Genomic DNA, 20,869 nt, shown 5'->3' on the forward strand with positions numbered 1-20,869 from the left:
TCTTTATCTCTGCCCTTCGCCCCCTCCCTCCCTCCCTCCCTCAACCCCCCCCAGTCCCCCCCCCGTCCCCCGCCTCTCTCCCTGGGATGGCAGGTCGGGTAGCGAGCTGTGCGGGCTCAGAGGAGGTAAGGACGCCGCGGTGCACATTAATAATGAAAGGGCCTCAGCCGCCACCCCTCCCTCCCTCCCTCCCCCAGACACACACCCCCCTCCCTCCCTCTCTCTCTCTCTCTCTCTCTCTCTCTCTCTATCGCCATGGCGATGGCACTAGCCCAGCACTGTCACCACCGGGGGTGGGCGGGGGGGTTGGGGGGGTGCTGGGAATATAGCTGGGCTTTCCAGCCCTCAGCCCTCGCCGAGCTGATCACGAGCTCGCACACACAAGCCGACCGTACTGGGCGTTCCACTGTGGGTATTCACTAATTAAAATCACTCTCTCAACCCAGGCTGCACGGGAAATCTGCACCAGCTTTACTTCCCGGATATCAAACGGCGACTAGGGGGCCATGGAAAGAAAAAAATATTTTAAAAAAAAATTACAACCCCTGCACCCCGCAAGATTTTTCACTTAATGCTAACCTCTGAAATTGAGTTTTTTTTTTTTTTTTTTTTTTTAAGTTACACCTGCTAAATCAGGCCTAATTGCCCTCGGCTTACCTTTGGGTCGTCTGCCGAAGTTGACTTCCTCTGCCCCCTCTCTATGCATGCGGCTCCCCATGCGTTATTCATGTGCACACAGGACACCTCTAGATAGGAGTAAGCACCCCCAAACTTTGTCCCGGCATCTTCAGAATTCCTACTCCTTCAGCGTAAACTAACAGCTTTTTTTTTTTTTTTTTTTTTTACGTTTCCCGGGGGAAAACAACGCGGTCAGAATTGTTGTTTGAAGCGGTAATCCTGGGAGAATATTTTGGGAAATTAAAATACTAGTATTTATCCCATATCTACTGTATTTAGCTGCCGCTTGTTAAAAAAGGCAGCCATTAATTTTTATTTGCGTTTAGGCATGTGCCCCTCGATATGCTGCTGTCATCGTTGGTGGCGGGGTCCGCCTTTCCCTGGGAAGCAATGCAGCTTCCCGGGGAAAGGCGTAGCTAGTTGTGGCCGGTAAAATAAAAACTTAGAAAAAAAAAAAAAAAAAAACCACGCCCCACCACCTGCCCAAGCAAATCGGCCAATCAGGAGGGGGCAAACTTTCGAGAAAACAAGGTGGGCGTGAGGGTCAACCCGGACGTTGAGAGACAAAATGGTTCAGTTGAGACTGGAATTGTGGGACACAGGCCATGGATCGCCACTTTAAGCATTTCAAACACTTTGAGGTAGCGTTCCACTTTTTTTTGAAGGATACTCCAGACTTCCTGTCTCTGTCATGACATACATCTGAACAAAATCAAGGACATCGTAGTAATCCGTACCATGGCCTGATTTGCTTTTAATCGAGAATTGCTCGCCTCCGAACCCATTTCCCTCTATTATCAAATTATATGTCACGTTTTTGGAGACGATCCCAGATTTTTTTTTTTTTCTGTTTGTTTGTTTTTTAAGTCGCATGCGAGCGCAAAAGTAGACCCGACATCGAGGCGGTCAGTTTTGACACAAATACATGCATTCCTTTTTATTCACAAAAAACCAGTCCAATTTTTTTTTGTCTCCTAAATGATACAAAGATTGGTTATTTTTCAAAAAGCTGTAGCTACCCAGCGACATAATGTAACAAAAAAAAACAAAAAACAAACAAAACAAAAAAAAAAAAAAAAATGAAAAACAAAAACAACAACAACAAAAAAAAAAAAAATAGATACAAATAAAAATAAAAATGAAATCTTGTCTCAGTGCGTTCAGTAAAGGTAGACTCAGAGCAAGTGCTGTCTCTTAGTGCTATCACGCCCTGAGCGGCGTTTGGCACGCGCTCAGTAGAGGGCTACAGTAACATAAGGCTGCCAGTTTCACTAAAAGAAAAGTTTGGGAGTCCAGAGGAAGGGGCTTGGGGGAGGGCGGGGGCGGGGCGAGATTACAGTGGAGACCCCCGGCGGATCGCATCCTCCCCCTCGTAGAAAAGTCTCCGCAGTCGGAAATCGGCCCGGCAGCGCGACCCACCACACCACACCCCACCCAGCCTCCCGCCCCGCCCCGCCCCGCCCCGCCCCACCCAAAGAAATCTCTACAAGTTTACAGTTTAAAACATTTTCTTTGTTTTTGTCTTTTTTTGTCCTTTTTTTTTTTTTTTTTTCTCTCTCCAAGTCGACAACCGTTCCGCCTCCAAACTATAATCTCCGACGGAAAACGAATCGTAAATATAGATGGGGGGGTCGGCGGGGGGGGGGGGGGGGGTTATTTTTTTATCAACGAAATGGCGAAAGAGGAATTACAATAATAGAGCTTTGCCATGAGCCACTAGCTTTAAAATATAGCTGTAAAATGTACATTCTCTACACAAGTACTGTATCTTTTTCCACACGTGAAACGACATTAACACCGAAAACACAGAAATCTTTGAGCTGATTGTCCGTCATTTCTGTTTGGCAATGAACAAGTTCCATTTGGGAAGGGGGGGGGGGGGGCGGCGGGGCGGCGGGTGGTGTTTTTATTTGTAATTTTTTTTTGTTCTTCCTTCTTTTTTTTTTTTTTTCCTTTTTTTTTTTTAAGCGACAGAAAAAACCTGCTGGAAAAAGGACAAAAAGGTACCAAAATGGAAAAAAAAACATAGAAAAAGGGGAATGGAAAGTTGCCAGAGATGCGTTTTCTTAATGCTCATTTTTGGTTCAAGGAAATACGTCGGGTGCATCCGTTACCCGATTATTTTCTTCTTCTTCTTCTTCCCACTTCCGCTTCGTTTTTGTTTGTTTTGTTTTTTTTTTTTGCTCCTTTTGTTTGTTTCGTCGTCGTGGTCGCCGTGGTCGTTCTTCTTCTTCATCTTCATCGTTTTGCTTGAGTAGCCAGTGTCTTAGTGTTGCTGGAGACAATCCGAGAGTTGGCATTGCACTTGATGGCAGAGCTTTGGGAGAGGGGGAGCGCCGAGGAGGAAGAGGAGGAGGAGGAGGAGGTGGTGGTGGAGGAGGAGGAGGAGGAGGAGGAGGAAGTGTGTCCTACTGGAACCACCGGAACGCCGCTCCTGTAGGAAGCATCACCTTCTTGGGAGAAACACAAGAGAGAGATGGGGGGTGGGGGGGAGATGGGGGGGGGGGGGGGGAGATGAAACCGTTAGTGAAAAAACAGCTTTAGAGGGAAATGGCGTCGCGAAGTCACGTACGTGAAATGCGTCGGGAAAATCGCTTCCGTTCGGCTTCGCTTCCGCGCGAGTTTTCCCCGCTGCGGGCGCGACCCCAGCCCCGCCGTCTGGCCCCCCGTCCGCTGCTCTCTCTCTCCCTCCCTCCCTCCCTCCCTCCATCCCTCCATCCCTCCCACACCCTATGTCCCCGGCTTGGCTAAAAGAACTCGATACGCCACATTTATTATTTAGTCGCCGCACAAGTTGCTCTCTCCCGCCGTCACACCACACCATCCCTGCCGGTCACGCGGCTCTGCTTTCCTCCAGCCACCCCCACCTCCTCCCCTTCTCTCCACCCCCCCCCCCTCTCCCCTTGCGGTATCTGCATCCTGCTGCACGAAAAAACGGGAGTGGCGCATGTGCGCACGGACGGCGCTGCGGGGCCTTCGGGGGTGTCGGCGAGGTGGGGAAGCGGGGAAGCGGGCGCGGCTCTGGCTTCCCGGAGGCGCAGCACTCTGGAGCTCTGGCTCTCGCCGGAGCTTCCTGTGCAAGTGCAACTCGGCTCGAGAAAAAAAACAAAAAAAAAAACAAAAAAAACAACAAGAATCTTTTGCGTCGGCCAAGCTCTGCCCGGAGCCAGGCAGGAACGCAGCTCGGCACAAACACACATCCTCCCTCTCTCTCTCTCGCTCTCTCTCTCTCTCTCTCTCTTTCTCGCTCGCTCTACGCTTGTCGGATATGTGTTTGTGTACAGCCGCACACCTCCACGTCGAGCGGCTCTCGCTCGTAACACCCCGCCCCGTGCGAAATCACACCAACCCAACGTGGTTTGCTAAATGCATTTTTTTTTCTTCTTTCCATTCTCGCAAGAGCGCCGGTTCCGGATCCGCCGCGGGCGCCACCGCCGAGGCCGAGCGAAGCGAATGACGTCGACATCGGAACCGGAATCCGAGTCGGAATCAGAGTAGGGTTTCAGACACGAGGCATTATTCATGGGGAGGATTGGTGCATTTCTCCACAGATAATTGGTAACAATCGGTCTGAAAATTTCAAATAAAATCAAAATGAAGATAAAATAACCAATTCAATAATAAATCAAATAAATAAATAAGATAACATTTAAATTAAAACCAAAATAATAATAATAATAATGATAATAATAATAAAAATAATGATATTAATAATAATAATAGCAACAATAATAATAATAATAATAATAATAATAATAATAATAATAATAGCCAAATATACATAAATAGCCCAGAAAAAAAAAATATCCTGTGCATGATTCTATGACTGAAACAAACTGCACACACATGCACGCACACACACACACACACACACACACACACACACACACACACACACACACACACACACACACACACACACACACACACACACACACACACACAAACACACACACACACACACACACACGTAAATTCATAAAATATATAAAAACCCACATACACACATGCAAGTTGGTGAGCATAGAAAATGACATTTTACTCTACTGTGGCCATTTAATTCAGCGCAGGATAAACAGTTTGCAGACAACTCATCTCGTCACTTGCATGGTGATGGTTCTCCGCTAGTGCCCAAAAAAGGTCTAAAAATCAAGGCAGTTTAGAAGACGGCAACATCTGGCACGTCTATTCCCTGGCGAGGACGAAATTGACACTATTTACAAGAGGAAAAAACATGATTATCCAACAATTTAACCATAGATGTTATCTATGGGCATTGTCCAGGGACAGAACCTTCCTGAGCGTTGGACATGAGACATGCTGTTGAAATGTCTCTCTTTTGTCAATTTGCAGACTATTTTGTGTGTCCAAAAAGAAATACATATAAGATAATAACATATGAATGTACTGTAGGCCTTGTGGCTTATTTGTACAGAGTAAAGCTACCGTTAAACAAGTGAAACTTTCAATCACAAGATCGCATTTTACACCATCATTCTACGCCGTTATGAAATTTATTAAATGACACATATTCATGTATTTGATGAAAAAGTTTTCATCCATGGCGGAAGAAGTGCTCAGACCTTTTACTTCAAGTAAAAGTGCAAATACCCCTGACACAAAATCACTCTAGTCTAAGTGGAACTACCACATTGACAAAAGTAGATAAGTACTTGGTACTAATGTAATCTCGAGTGTGAAGACGCCAGCTTTAAATAATAATTTAAAACGGTTTATCCACCCCGCAGCGATATCAATACTTCAGGAATTTCATCACGCATATTTCCATGAACGTCCAATGCACTTCACTGGAAATCAATATGGCTTTCCTCTTCATTTATTATACATATGTATTACATCTATAAACACATTTTTAAAAAGTCACTTAAACTGCTTATGACTGATCAATGATGCCTAGCTGGCGAAGCTAGTTCTGTCAGACAACTTGACGGCGCCACACCTTCCCGCTCCCTCATGGGCCGTCCAGTTTAAGCAGTCCCTCCTGCTCTACCTGCTTTACTGCCTGCTTGCTCGCTGCGCTCCCTCCACCTCCCCTGCATCCACCTGTTGGGTTCTGCTCTTCCATCCAGCGGGGGAATTCGAGCTCATCACTCCTATATTCCTGGCCCACTAAGTATGACTATGATTTCGCCAGTAGAGCCCAGACGCCAAACTCAAAAGCGCAAAATAAATAAAGTCAATCTAAGAGATGGTAAAGAGAAAACGGACAGCTTCTGCAATACTGCTCCTACTACAATTTAGTATATCAGACTGTCAATAATTGAATAATTACTAATCAAAATTAATTTTTTCGTATTTTGGCTCATTTTCAAATTCCACTCAAAATAAAGAAATAAAGAAGGGAAATTGGCTCTTGCGTTGCACTCATTCATCTAATTCATCAGTTCCAGACAGAAGCAGTTTCACTCGGAGAGGGAGGACTACTCGTAGTGATGAAAGGTTTGACCCTGTTTTGAGATTCGCTTCTCGAGGAGTCACTCTGTAAAACGAGTCGTCCAATATTTCTACTCTTTGTTCACTCGACCGAGTCGGTTTAACCGCACGGTGAGCGGGAGTCAGAGGAGTCGTTCGGCTCGGTGTTGTGAAAACTATTATTTCGGTGGAATGCAAAGAGTAAGAGTACAGTGCGCACCATAAAATTAGACCTAAAAGTATTATATCGATATAAAAGTAGATATAAAAGTATTATATCGACACTAAAAGTTGATCCCTATCTACGTCTGTAGTTTACTTCTGCTCCTAACCTACGATCTTTGACACCCAGAGGGACCCTCCCACCATCTCTCTTACAGAGTCGATGAGACCCCTGCGTCTCCGCTTGCTTCCCTTAAAGACGCAGAGTTCCCAGACTAAATCTGCGGCGTGGGGGTGGTGTGGTTGAGGCGGCCACACCTGTGTTGGGTCTAGGTAATCGGGCCCGAGATCGGAGGTGGCTGCACGCCTGTCGCCCGTCAGAGCAACGGACGAGCAGCAGGTAAATCACCAATCCCCCCCAAAGGCTCTCACTCCCCCTCACTTGGCAAATTTTCACAATGCTCTCCGAGCTGCCCCGAGCCTTCCGTGGAGGGCTTGTGCTCCCCCTTCAAGTCAGTGCGCTGCTGCAGGTACGCGCTCGGTCCTTTACGTGTCCGCTTACGACCGCTGCCGCTGCCGCCGCGCACAGCACACCGACACGCGCAGAGCAGAATACGAGTCTCGGGGCCCTTCTGAGGGGGTTGTGCGCCGTCTCGATTTGATAAATAATAAAAATGTTATTTTTTCTATCTACTCAGTTTTGGCATTTGACTCTTTTTCATCTCCAGTCCCCCCCCCGCCCGCCCCCGACGCAGCAGACCCTCCGCAGATCTCCTCATCTGACATTTGAGCTTTGGTTGATGACGTCGCCGCCAGTGACAGTCGTGTTAAAGCTGCCTTCTCGCATTAATTGATGTTGAACAAAAGCTGTTGACTTGCTAACACAGCCACTTGAGACAACTATTGGCTTGCTAATGGGAAAAAAAAAAAAGAACATAGATGGGACTAATGTCACAGCTTAGTCTAGATAGAGGAAGACCATAAGACCTCATACTTCATACATGCAGACGTATCGTTAGGGAATATAGGCTGAAATTGTCCTATTCACAATTTTTCCTGTGTCTAGTTACGTCGCTATAAATCTAAATTCACATACCAGCACAATTTGGAAAGAGAAATAACTGGCGGTAGGTACGTAGGGATCTATTTGGTGGGTTCCCGGGGATTCTTTCGCCGGCGTACGAGGTGAGAGTCGGCAGACGCCGGGTTCTAGACTGTCTGACCTATATCAGCCACGGCGGCCGTGGACTGTTTGAGTCACGGATATGGGGTCGACGCGACCGTGCGACCCTTCAATTCGGCCGACGAAACGTTTTTTGATGTTTGGACCGTTCCCCGAAACGTTATTATACGCTCGGCTTCATTCTCAACATTTTAAGCTGCCTTGAGCGATTTTTTTTTTCACGGCCGTGAAAATGGATCAGAAGACTCTTTAATTTAGCCCTGTTTACACCTGGCATTAAAATGCTTCATGGGTGATCGCTCAGACCACATTCGGAGGTGGTCTGGGCCGCATTCCTTTGTCCTCGGCCACATTGAAGGCCTGCCTACTCGGCTGACGGCCTCTGCGTGAGCGGAAGTACGTACTCGTTTGCCGTCATATTAAAAGTGCGAAACAAGAAGAAGCCTCAACAAGGGGCAAAATGGATTCTCGTGGATGGAGTACCAGACAAGATCTTCGCATATGGTCTTTGCAAACGGAAATGACGTACGTGTTTATTTGCCTATAGAGCGGGGAAGTGAGATCCGATCCCATGTGGTTACTTGAGACGCATGTGGAGACGCATTCTAATGCCAATGCCAGGTGTGAACGGACGTACTTAAGAGTTGTCCATTTGTGATCGGATCACTCGGGACGCATGTTAATGCCAAGTGTAAACAGGGCCTTTGACGGATTGAGCCCTGAGAATCATTTCCCAGATCTACCAACCGCTGCAAAATTCTGAGTTTGTTTACTCAATCAATCAATCAATCAATCGCTCATCATTTCCATCAATTTCACTTTACACAATGTGTAAATTCCCACCATGTCTAGCAGTAATGCTCAACAGCGTCCTCTATCTAATACATAATCTATATATGTGCAATAACACTGTACAAACTATAATAACTTAGTAAATACATAGCAATAATTTATCATTATAATTTTTACCCTATATACCCATACCGATAACTTACCTGTGCATTGAATCGCATTTTGTATATTTCTGTATATTTATATGTATTTGACTATATGTATTTGATCTCAGTTTTGTATTTTTCGGCCATTTGTGTATATTTTTTAAATTTTTATTTCATTTTTACCCAACCTTTTTTTATTTTAGTATAATTTCTTTTTTTCACTTCTAATTTTTCCGAACTGTTAAGCTTTTTTTTAAATGCTAATCGTCTGTGGAGAAACGCACCCATCCTCACCGTGAGAAAGCCCTTGTAAATGTAAATGCGCCCGGTGGAATAAACTCACTGCCAGGTAAAACTGAACCGCCAAAACCTGCTGAGATTTGGCAAGCGTCCTTTTACCCTACGATCGACCTCTTTAGCCGAAAAGATAAACCTCCTCACTTTTAATTGGCGTCATTCCCTAATGCTGTGAACACACTACACTAGGGAAGCCCCCTTTAAAGTCAACGAGTCGAATCATCCGCCGGAAACCCGTCAGTCGACTGAGATTCCCCAAGCCGAGCAGTCGCTTTTTTCTTTTTTTTTGTCAGTCAGTGAGCATTACGATAACAGGATAAAACAGATAGAAGCTTATGAAATGCACAGGGATATCATTTCAATGAGGAATTAAAATTGCGCCCCAATCGCTCCCACTCCGTGCCCTCCTCGGGATGGCGCCCTGGGCGGCCCGCCTGTCTCAACCTATAGGAAGAGCCGAGCCGGCCAGCCCTTTTGCTCGGTGATCTCCAAAAACCTGTCGGCGAGTGGAAAATCAGCCCAGAATCACATTGTCTGAACTCGGCATGATAGCGACGTGTTATGTAACGCGTGTAATTTATGTCTGTGACATATGTTCGCTGATTTACGGTGTGATGGGATGTCAGGGCAACGCCATTACAGTGGTAATGAATATTCCCTATGTGTCTTTCTGCACCTTTTTGGGCCCATGACCCCGTTTTTAAGTCGCAAAACCCTCCCATTTTTTCTTTTAAGTATTCTTTTGGAGTCAGCGGCTCTTATTTTACGCATTAAAATTCCCATTTAGGCCGATAAGCAACAGATTGAGGCTAAATAAGAATCTTTTTTTTTACTGTACTTACAAAACAGTGCATTACTGGTCAAAGTGTGGATGTTCTACATTGCATATTATGTCATATCATTTGCATATTTGCAAACGCCCTGTGACAGATATGTCCCTTGTGCATATTAAGTCATCATATCAAAATATCTCAAATGTCTGCCCTATCTCCAAGATCACATACCCTTCTGACATATAACATCTAAATATAAAACACATCTAAACACCTACAGATAGATGAGCACATGCAAAAACAAACAAAAAGACATGCCAAAATACGATGCCAACAATCAACTTAAATAGCATAAAGAACACTGGGCTTTTGAGAATTTTACATTAAGATCACTGATTTTAAGCTCTTCCACTTTTGAAACAGATTTATTCACTGATTTTCTAAAACTAAATCAGATTTTACAGATACCGCTCTATCTGTGCATCCCCAGTGCTGCTCAACCGCTTAAATAATATTAATAATAATAATAATAATAATAATAATAATAATAATAATAATAATAATTATTATTATTATTATTATTATTATTATTATTATAAAGGCTCAGTTTTTGTTACTCCAAGGCAATTTTTATTGCTTATGTTTGAACAGATTTTTCAGCGAGCTTCTGTTTGTTTTCCCGTTGACCGGATCCGAGTGGCGCGTCCACACGCCGATGCCGTCGCTCCCCGGCTTTTCTCAATTCCTTCACAATTCGGCATAATTAAATGTAAATAATCTCGTTTCAAACAAGTCGATTAAATGCGTTCAACCAAAGACAATTAAAGAAACCCCGTAGGGCCCAAAATATGATGAGACACGCGGGCCTGGCAGATAAACAACGGCCTCAGAGTCGCCGCGCATTACTCGGCCGTACAACCGCAAACACGACGCTGAATGACCAACGGCGAGCTGATCCACCAATGTGGCCGGCTGGCGCGCGCGGAGGACGGATTAAGGAGACCCCCATGGCGCACGGCCGCCCCGCACAGACCCTCCACCCTCCTCACCACCTGTCATTCACCAGGCTGTGTCTCTATAGCAGGCCTCCGCTCAATAAGCCCCTCAGCGCCGCTCTCATTTACCGACGGACGGTTGTGTTGACAAACGGAGCGTCTGCGTCTCTGACACCAACCCAAAGTTCGTCCTGGGGCAGGACGATATGGCCAAAATCTTCAGTCGGATATAGGTCATTTTATATCTCGATGACGATATATATCACGATATAGGATGTTTTCTGGATCAATTAATCAATCGTTTATATCAAAATACACCATTACAATTCACAGGAGAGGCTAAATAAGCGGAAAAAATATAGCGATATACACCTATATATTCATATATATATATATATATATATATATGTATATATAAATCTGACTTTTAACATAAAATCAAAGATGTAAACTTTCATTCGCTGAAATCTTCGCTGAAAGACATGTGGCCGATGCTTCTAACAAAGATGCTTTGGTTGGACTCGGTAGTCACCCTCACCTGCGCTATGTTGTCGCGGCGTGGTAGCAGACGGCAAAATGTTGTAATGAGTGTGTGGACGATATACTATATCGTCATATTGCACAGCCCCAGCACGTCCCCCTTAATGGAAGTTCCTGTTTGGGCGTTTGACTTACTCTTAAGCAGAAATAATATTGGGATTCTAAATCCCTACGACCCTACAAATCCAATCCTGGGAGAGCGGGATTGGTTGGTCAGATACCGCAATATTGAGTGGATTGACACTCGAACAGATTTGAGTTCACCAAACCCAGCCCGCCACCAACATCCTGTCCCAGTTCTTACCTCCAGAGCAGCAGACGGCTTCTTCTTCAGCTCCTCGCACTTGCGGAACTTGCAGATCTGGTGGCCCGTTTTGCGGTTCCGACAGCTGCTGCACTGCTCGCAGTTAATCCGCCGTCGGCAAGGTGCGCACATGCCGCAACGTTTCCGTTTCTTTTTTCCGGAGCTGATGGCGGAGGCCAGCTCGCTCTGCGCCGGGTACTCCGCCAGGCCGGCCATGTGCAAGGCGCTGTCCGCCAGGAACACCCCAGCCGGCGTCATGATGAAAAGCCCCGGGTTGAAGGGGAAACCGCCTCCGACTCCATATGGGAAGTCGACGGGACCACCGACAGCGTCCGTGACAGACATACCCTCCAAGTCGCTAGCCCCCGAGCTGGCGTCCCCGCTGCCAACTCCCACTCCCATACCCCCGGGCAGGAGCATGTGCTCCATACCGGCCCGCTTTAGCAGCGCCGCCGCCTGGGCAAAGTGTAGCAGGCCGTTCTGTCCCTCCAGAACCTGCTCCAGGGTCCGGTCCAGCTTGGCCGCCGTCAGCGCCGAGGCGGCGGGCTGCGGCTGCGGGGGCGACTGGGCCTTGGCCGAGTGGCTCTTCGCCTCGCCGTTGCGCGCGTGTCCATTGGTGGCGGCGGAGGAGGCCGCTGTGTACTGCGAGAGGGTGCGGGAGTTCTTAAGGCTTTTGCTGAGCGGCTCGCTGATGATGCCGCTGCGGTTCCTCCGCTCGATCACGGGCGGCGAGTCCTGCTTGTAGGCGCTCCGCTCCAGGTCCTCTGTCCGGCTCCCCGCGGACAGTCCGCCAGACATGGTCTAGAGTCTACGTCCCAGGGTTGGGGGGTGAGGGTGGAAAGGGGGGGGGGGGGGGATTGGGGGGTGAGCAAGGAGGAGGGGGAGGAGGAGGAGGGGGAGGAGGAGGAGGAGGAGGAGGGGGAGAAAAGTCCTTCTGTTCGTCCGCTCCGTGCCCAGGTGCGATCTGACCCCTCGCCTCGGCGGAATATTTCGGCCCGAGGACAACAGCCAGGCCGCGGAGCCTATCCGCCCACGCTAGAAGTCGGCCCTCATCCACATTCTTCCATCGGCGATCTGGAAACTTCACACAACAGGGAGAGAGAGAGAGAGCGAGAGAGAGAGAGCGAGAGAGAGAGCGAGAGAGCGAGAGAGAGAGCGAGAGAGAGAGAGAGAGAGAGAGAGAGAGAGGAACGGACATGTAAATGGGAGGCACAGCGCTGGTCCTGATGCGAGGAGCATCGAGATGTTCGCCGACGTGCATCTCGTTCAAATGTTAAGACTTTGCATCATCATCATCATCGTGCCCCCCCCCCCCCCCCCCCCCCGAAAAAAACAAAAAAAAACTTATCATTCAAGTCATTGTGGATCAAAGGCAGTCTGATATTGGTCAGATGAGTTATATTTACAAAAAAGTATGCAATTTATTTTATATAGATCACATCGTGTTTCATTACATAATAACCCATCAAAATGCAGCAGAAAAATACATTTGACCGCGTGAATCAGTAACCATCAGCTGGAAATGAGGTAAGACACTTGTGATAATGCGGTAACTGCGCTTTTTTTTTTAGCAAATAACACATTTAAAACGAGTTTCATTCTACTTTGATTCATTACACAAGATCAGCCTTTAAGAAATTCTACTGGGTTTTTCATTCTCTTGCCACACGCCGAAACTTAGTCAAAATGTTTCTTTGGGGCATTATTCCTGCTTCAGGCTGATTAAAGGCGGGAAGGAATTGATTCAATAATATTTATGCACAATCATAACTTCCAGTGACGTGTCAAGTTGGCGAAAAGACGACGACAACGGGGCGGCGTCCACAGCGGAGGTCGAGGATTGGAACAGATTGCCGGGGGAATCCATTAAGCACCGACTCTTTCCGCCCATTCGAGGGCGCCCATTGCTCGGATCTAACTTTGGGAATACCAAGTTGGTATAATCAATGCATATGCATATCCTACATTATTTAGAAGCAGCATGGCCCCGAAACCTAAAATCAATATGGTATATTATCTCACAAACTTGGTCACATTGGAGTGCCCAATTATACAACGCTGTTAAATCCCAGTACGAGCCGCGAACATAAAATCAATAGATTACATTTGTCCGAAACAAACATCTGGACAACCCGCAGCTTTGCATCGGAAACTTTAACTATAACTGGAGCGCGTGTGGGCGTCCTGCCAGCCGCCGGCCATCAAGTTTTTCCCCGCACTCTGATATGACGGGAAAATCTGGCCGGGGTTAACCGGAAAGTTTGCAATAAGTGAGACCCAGGATAGGCAGCGTTCTGTACTGCAGGGGTTCTCAACGTGGGGTCCGGGGACCCCCCAGATGGGTGCGCCCAGCTGCGAAATTCTTCATAGCAGCGAGAGGACGTACAATAATGAGTGTTTTTGATCCCGGTGTCACTGTTATCACCCCAACGAGGGTGCAGACGGGGATGGATGTTCGTGCCAAAGCGTCTGTAATAACACAAATCTTCTCCGATTGAGGAGTCCCGGCGACAACATTTCACCGAGCGGCGCCTGTGGCCCGGTGCGTACACCGTCGACGGCCCTTGATAGGAACATGTTTGCCGAGATTTGTTTGCCTCTTTCGGTGTTTGTGACTGGACCGCCGCCGTCCGGGCTCAGGTTATTTTGCCGTCCGACCGGCGGCGACGTTCAAAGCCTTTCGCCCGACGTTCCATCGGCTCCCTTCCTGCCCGGACCCTCCCTGGCGAGACCGCGGCCGTTTACGAGGTCGGTCGGGGAGGGAGGCTTTTTCCGGCTGGGGGCATGAGATTCGGGAGGGCCGGACGCGGAGATGCCTGTGGCGGCGGCCGGGCCGCCTACGAAAAAAAGAGGCGGCCAAAGCAGCCACGCTGCTATCCTCCTGACCTGTCCGCGTTCACAAACAAGCGCACCCGCCTCCCGGAGAAAAGCCGAGGAAATGGCCGGGCCTGTCCTTATAAGGGAAACAAAGGGAAGGGGAGGGGAAGAGGATGGGTGGTGTGGGGTGTGTGTGTGTGTGTGTGTGTGTGTGCGTGTGTGGATGTGCGTGTGTGTGTCTGTGTCTGTGTGTGTGCCTGTCTGTGTGTCTGTGTGTGCGTGTGTGTGTGTGTGCGTGTGTGTGTGTCTGTGTGTCTGTGTGTGTGTGTGTGTGTGTGTCTGTGTGCGTGTGTGTGTGTGTGTGTGTGTGTGTGTGTGTGTGTGTGTGTGTGTGCAGTGTGTGGAAACTGGAAGGCCAGAATTAGTGGGAGGTAAAGCTTCAAAGGCGAGAGCGCAGCCCCCACATTCTCACCAGCTCAGGGGGGATGTGGCGCCAGCGAAGCAGAGCCGGCCCCGCAGCCCCTCCAGCTTCTCCCTCTCCCCCCAGAGTGACCAGGGTCCGGTTTCTCCAAAATATCTTCACACTTACTTCACTGCCGTGTCCGCTCGCGATGTGAAAAAAAAAGAAAAAGGCGACAGAACCCGGCGCGTCGCCGCGGCCGGGGCGCCGTTGCCGGGGACTTCGGCCGGAACGGTGCGGAAAAAAGCGACGCAGGAAGACGCGCGTCATTCGACGCCGCTGTCTTTTGGAACGTGCTAAAAAGAAAGAAAACCCCAAAAAAAAAATAATAATAAAAAGCCCTTGAGACGAATCGGACGGATTTGAGTGACACGGGTCAAAACAAAATCACAGTCCGTTTTGATCAAGACTCGAGATCAGTTGAAGCTGAAGCGTCGGCCCGTTTGAACCATTACGCTGTCAGGTGACAGTCGGGTCACCGTTCTAAACAGTGAGTGCCAGGCAAATTCCCACCAATTCCTATTTTCCTGCCGACGATCTCCGCAAACTGAAGTTGAAAGTGCAGCAGTTGAGTGAATACTTGGAAGAACATGAGAATCTAAATGACCGCCGAAAGAAAATAAAGTTCGGCTGAGCATCCTTCAGTATTATATGGATTCCAACACCATTTGGACGCCTACTTTTGAGTCATCTGAGACTATTCAAGGCTGTTCAATAGGGTTAATATTTATTCGATTATTCGATTAGTCGATTATTCGGCTGCCGCTGTCTTCTTTCCAAAATGGTGCGCTTGCAGTTTCTCCTCACTTACCAGAAAACGCGTTTGACCATTTAATGACGCCGCGTGTGGCTCAGTCACTCGGGAGGTCAGCTGACCGGGAACGGGGCTATATCATGCAGCGCTTTCTGTTCAAACGCGCAATCTAATCAGGATGGCATTTGCACGTAAGCAGCCGAATCGTGTGTTCGTGTGTGGCGTTGATACGAGCGTGGCGCAAAGGCCTTTGTTCAGCGACAGTTTGAAGGTTTTCAGCTCCCGGCTTTGTCGCCCCGTCCTCCTCGCGACACGCCGCCGCCCGGGCCTGGATTGCGGCCCGCGGCCCTTCCCTCCCCCAATCAGCCTCGTCCATTCCCGGCTTTTAGGCTCCATTGATCCGTGCCAGAAAACCGATCAGTCGGTTCTCTATCATTTGGTCAAATTATCGCGGCGGCTGCCTTGATTTATTCTCGGGCAGTCGGGGGACCGTTTCCGCCATCAAGCGCCAAACGTCTCCCCTGGATCCGGCTCTAATGCTGCAGGAGGGAACCATATTGTGGGTTTTTGTTTTTTTTTCTTTCCTTTGCTCAATTTCCTGTGCGACGCTTTCAAACGGGGGCTTCACGCTTCCCCCTATATTCCTACGCAAAAGTAAACCTCAATATTGCTTTTGGGGGTGGGGGGGGGGGGGTCTACCGTCATTAAAGGTCAGTTGTGATGACAGCAGCCGCAAACAGCAGCGGCGGCAAACCTGGGAGGAATGCGATGGTAATTTCTGCTAGAAATGCAGTTGTCTGTGTTTTTTTTTTTTGTTTCTTTTGCATTCGATTACCGGATTCAGACGTCAATCTCGGTAACGTTCCCACCGGATGATCAATAAGACCTCAACGACTACGGGTTTCACACTCGTTTTAATGTTGACCGCGGGGGCGGGCTGAGAGGCTCGGCGGGAACCTGCAACCAGGACAGAAGCCCGGACAATAATATGACATAACCGCTTCAACGAACCCTAGCTGCATATCCAAACATCTACCGTTTTGGTTCCGGCTTAGTCCGCATTATGGGACGGCCTCAAAACGCTTGTGAACATCATGTTGTTTCATATGCTGTGAATGACACGCCACGCCGCCACCTCACCAGATGGTGTATGTCTAGCTATAGTCTAATAGTTTCAGAAAAGGGAACGTGCGTGAGCGTGCGAATGTCGAAGCGTTACATTTACGAGGCTCCAAGTTTGATTGCACCCCCCACGCGGCGATAAAAATATTTATTTATTTTTTGCTCCGCCAAACGCAAACCGAGCATGCTGTTTGCCGAACGCACCCGGTCGAGTCTCCGGCGCGTTGCTCTCCGGGTTTATTTGCCGGGAAATTTGAGGCGAGACTACCGCTTGGTTGGAAATTTCATCCATTTCATACGGACCTATTTAAGTATTTCACATTCAGATCTGGTGGCAAAGTAGCTTGGTCTACCACGTCATGTATGGGGTTGTTTGGTTGGTTTAGTTGGTTGTCGCAACATTACACGTAGGAGGTACCAGGCTGCTGTGGCACAATTCCAAAAAAATGAATCGGCATATCAAGTTAAATTTTTATCGTTGACATATTGGCTTCAAAATCTAACCTCAGAGGGTTTATGGGGAGCGTGCGTTTCACCTTGACTTCAATGAGTTATAATGTCAAACTAAGCCATACGTTTGCACGTGGTAGAGCGTGTTCCTACCGCTGCTTGTAGCCGTTGCTGCTCTCCAGTGGTTATTACTCCCCGCCCACCTTGAAAAATCTGCAGAACAGCTCCAACGCCTGCCCCACAAACTGGGATCCCCTCGTCTCCAAACTTCTTCCATAGTTTTGGCCTCGCACCCCATCAAGAGTTTTGGGAGCAACTCTTCCCATTTTGATACGTGCAGTCCATCACTAACCCTAAGCCTGAACTGAGGCAGGGGTCACTCTCTTTAATAGCAACATCTTTGTAATAGTATAGCGTATTAATACTGGGGAATAACGTGAAATAACTGGGGGAATAACAAAGCGTCTTATCTTATCTTAACTTATCTCATCTCATATCTTGGTCTTTAAGATCCATCAATGGAACATGGAATACGTCACATTTTAAAGTCTTTGCCACCATTAAAAGTCAATATATCACAAAGATTAGTGCTGCGGTGTCATTTGGGCTCGAGTAGAAGTGTGTTATTTTCTAAGAATAACACATCCTTTTGGCTTCCTATACTTGACGTATGATTCAAAATGAATGTGGAGCCGAGCGTAGGGGTGGAACTTATGGAAACTTAGGGATGAACTTTTCCCACGGAGCTGTTGACCCCTGACGGCGCTGAACGTTTAACCGTCTGGGAAGCGTAGGGAATTAACCTGCGCCTTTTATTTACGACCATCTCTCCCAAAGTATCTCTCACAAGTATAATTTATGTATTAGTGAATTGCTCTGAATTCAAGATGTTGTTGTTTTTTGATATATTGCCCAAATGTAAAAAGCTCCTGTTGATTATATACTTTGAATCAATCACTCTCACACACACACACACACACACATTCACACAACTTGTGCAATAATATATGTGCACTAACAGAGGTATTACACTGTACATACTGTAGCAAGCTAGTGAGAGTGTAGTAATAATTAATATTTATAATTTATACCCTATATACACATAACATTCATTTAATCCTGGGCATAGAATCACATTTTGTATATTCTGTTTATTTTTATATACCTGTCTATTTTTGTTTTGTATTTTTTGTCTATTTTTATATATTTAAAAACATGTACAATTGTAATTTTACTTTAATACACTTTACCATTATTATTATTATTACGGATTTTATTAGCCTTTTTACTCCCAATTTTTTTCGGACTGTTGAGCTTGCTGTTTCATAATCCTAATCGTCTGCGAAAGGCACCAAAGCGCACCAGAGCAAATTCCCACTTTGCTGTATGGAAGTGCGCCCGACGGAATGAACCGGTTCTCCTGAAGTCACTTCCATCAGGCCGGCAGACGACACCCCGGGCATCCGAACACACCGGCGGCAACAAAAAAGTCAGCGGGGGGGAGGCGGACGCTGCACTGCGCGTGGAACCCAGTCGAAACTCGGACGTTAAACAGCAACGCGATCGGATCGGGGCGAAATAAGAAGGCACCGTTCGTCCCTGGGGGGGGGACGGCAGTCCCCGCAGAAGTTGACAGAACGGCGCAAAAATTAAATAAATCAAAATGAAATAAAGGCGAACGTGAAATAAGTGGGGGTGGGTGGGGGGGGGGGGCGGATCTGCTGCGGTTAGCTGAAGTTGGGGTTAATGGGGAAAGGCAAACACAACGTTTCCCTCCTCCACATTCCCCGATCCTCCTTCCTTCCACCTCCCGTCGCTTCTCCCACACACACACACACACACACACACACACACACACACACACACACACACACTCACGCAATCACGCGCGCACACGCACAGATGCGCGCGCACAGGGCTAAATAGCCTGGAAACAGTAAATCTCCACCGTGCTCCATCCACCCACCCATTGTCCAAACTGGAAAAAAAAAAAAAAGAAAGAAAGAAAGAAAGAAACCAGGCATCAGGTGCTGAAAAAAACAAAACCCCCGACAACAACCCCGACTTATTATAGCCGTGGATGTAAATACATCGGGGTTATCCGGGGCTAAAGCGCGTCCGCGTCAGCCCGAACCCCAGAGAAACTTTAATAACGGCGCGGTCGAATGCGAACAACCAGAAAGAGAAATAAGAGCTGACTCTGAAACACAGGATCACAGCGGCTGTCCTGCTGGGCTTGTCTCCACGGTCAGGAATCACCGATTCCATTTTTCGTGTGTGTGTGCGTGTGTGTGCGTGCGTGTGTGCGCGTTGCCTATGGGTTGTGATTGGGGTGAAGCGGTCTTGTAGTGGGAAAAATAAACTTTCAAAATGCAAAGCGTATTCGATCAGAGCAACAGACAAGTGCCGTGATCCCTCCCCGGCTGCTCCGCATCCTAGATCCAGGCATCACCCCAATCCAGACGGATCTATTCCATTTAACAATCACCTTGTGAGCTATCAACTAGTTTGGTCACCGACAAGGAGATTTTAACAATAACAATAGCAATAATAATCATAAAAATAATAATAAAAAGAATAATGATAAAATAATGGTAGTAGCATTTCCCACACATGCTACAGCAGTGTGAGGAAATAAAACAAAAACAAACAAACAGGCAAAAAAAACAACAACAAAAAAACAAAGAAAAAAAACAACAACCTAGAATTCCCCATGTCCCACCGTGTGTGGGGATCTTGAACGCATCATTAACATGTGCGTCGCGTCGCTTCATCCGAAACCCCACCGTGCATCTCCCCCGTGGAAACAACAACAACAACAACAACAACAACAACAACAAAAAAAAAAAAAAAAAACAACAACCACGACAGCCCCGCAGCGCACGGGCACCTTTTGTCCGGAAACGCGCGCATCTAAAAGGGGACCCCGGGTGTCCGCGGTGCCGCTGCCCGCGGGGCGCTCCGCGGCGAGCCCCGCGCACCGGCGGACGGCTCGGCGCGACGTTCCGCGCCCTCGGCCGCGTAACTCGCACGGGCGAAGACGTGGTTCCAACTTTCCGCGCACTTCCACAAAAGTGAAAAAAAAACAAAAAAAAAAAAAACACCCGCCCAGCCGCCTCGTCCGTGGATCTGCATTATATCCCCACGCCACCCAGCCTCCACCACCCCCCCCCCCCCACCCGCCCCGCTTCGGGAGTCGCACCTACCTCGGGGCTCCCACGGTCCGAGCGCTCCGTCTCGCTTTCCGAGCGGCGGCGAAGAGAAAACGGGGAGAGTACGAAAACATCAAATTGAAAAAGAAAGAAAGACCCAAAAAAAAAAAAAAAAAAAAAGCGTATCGTCCCGGAGCCCGGTCTAACGTGCCGCGGCGCCCGTCCGCCAGCGACGGGGAAGGGGGGTGGGAGGGGGGTAGATGTTGAAAAATAAAATAAAATACAATCCCAAATTGTGGCGAAACGCACTTTCTTCCGAGAAGCTTGAACGCGTGGGTTCCCCCCAAGCCTCTCGGTTCCACAGATCCCACCTCTACATCCACACACACACACACACACACACACACACACACACACACGCACGCACGCGCTCACGCCGAGACGCACGCACGCACACACTCACACACACGCACGCACACACTCGCCACACGGAGCAACACGCAAACACGGCGCATGGATTGCTGGAGCTCCGAGGAAAACCCGGACTGGCGTCCCTCTAAGAAGGGGGACGGGACGACAGAAACGACCCGGTGGTTGTGCATGAAGTGCTGCGCGGTTGGCGGAGAGTAGCGTGCGAGCGCAAGTGCCTTGTGGCGGCGCTTGAGCGCGCCATTCGACTTTCCGTGTTCGCGCAAGTCTTTTCGGTCAGTTAGTGACTATGACACCACCTGAAAGAGTTAGTCGGCGGATGAACTTTATAAAAAGTTCATCGGGGTTTAGTTTTTTGTTTTTTTTTTCAACTGAAATTGAG

The 20,869-nt window shown here is 48.0% G+C and overlaps 1 protein-coding gene across 2 annotated transcripts; it reads right to left on the minus strand.

Moving 5' to 3' along the window:
- Window positions 1-1,584: 1,584 nt before the first annotated feature.
- Window positions 1,585-20,227, minus strand: cxxc5a (CXXC finger protein 5a). 2 transcript variants are annotated; one of them, XM_080013867.1, is made up of 3 exons: window positions 20,113-20,227; window positions 11,304-12,384; window positions 1,585-3,128 (listed from the first exon to the last, which is right to left on the minus strand). In XM_080013867.1, exons 2-3 carry the CDS (start codon window positions 12,099-12,101, stop codon window positions 3,087-3,089), a joined length of 840 nt encoding a protein of 279 aa, XP_079869993.1. In that variant the 5' UTR covers window positions 12,102-12,384; window positions 20,113-20,227; the 3' UTR covers window positions 1,585-3,086. The 2 variants fall into 2 exon arrangements, with proteins under 2 accessions (XP_079869993.1, XP_079869992.1); XM_080013866.1 differs by having other exon boundaries at window positions 1,585-3,131.
- Window positions 20,228-20,869: the final 642 nt, after the last annotated feature.

The sequence above is a fragment of the Zeus faber genome, assembly GCF_960531495.2.
Source record: "Zeus faber genome assembly, chromosome: 14".
NCBI lineage: Eukaryota > Metazoa > Chordata > Actinopteri > Zeiformes > Zeidae > Zeus > Zeus faber.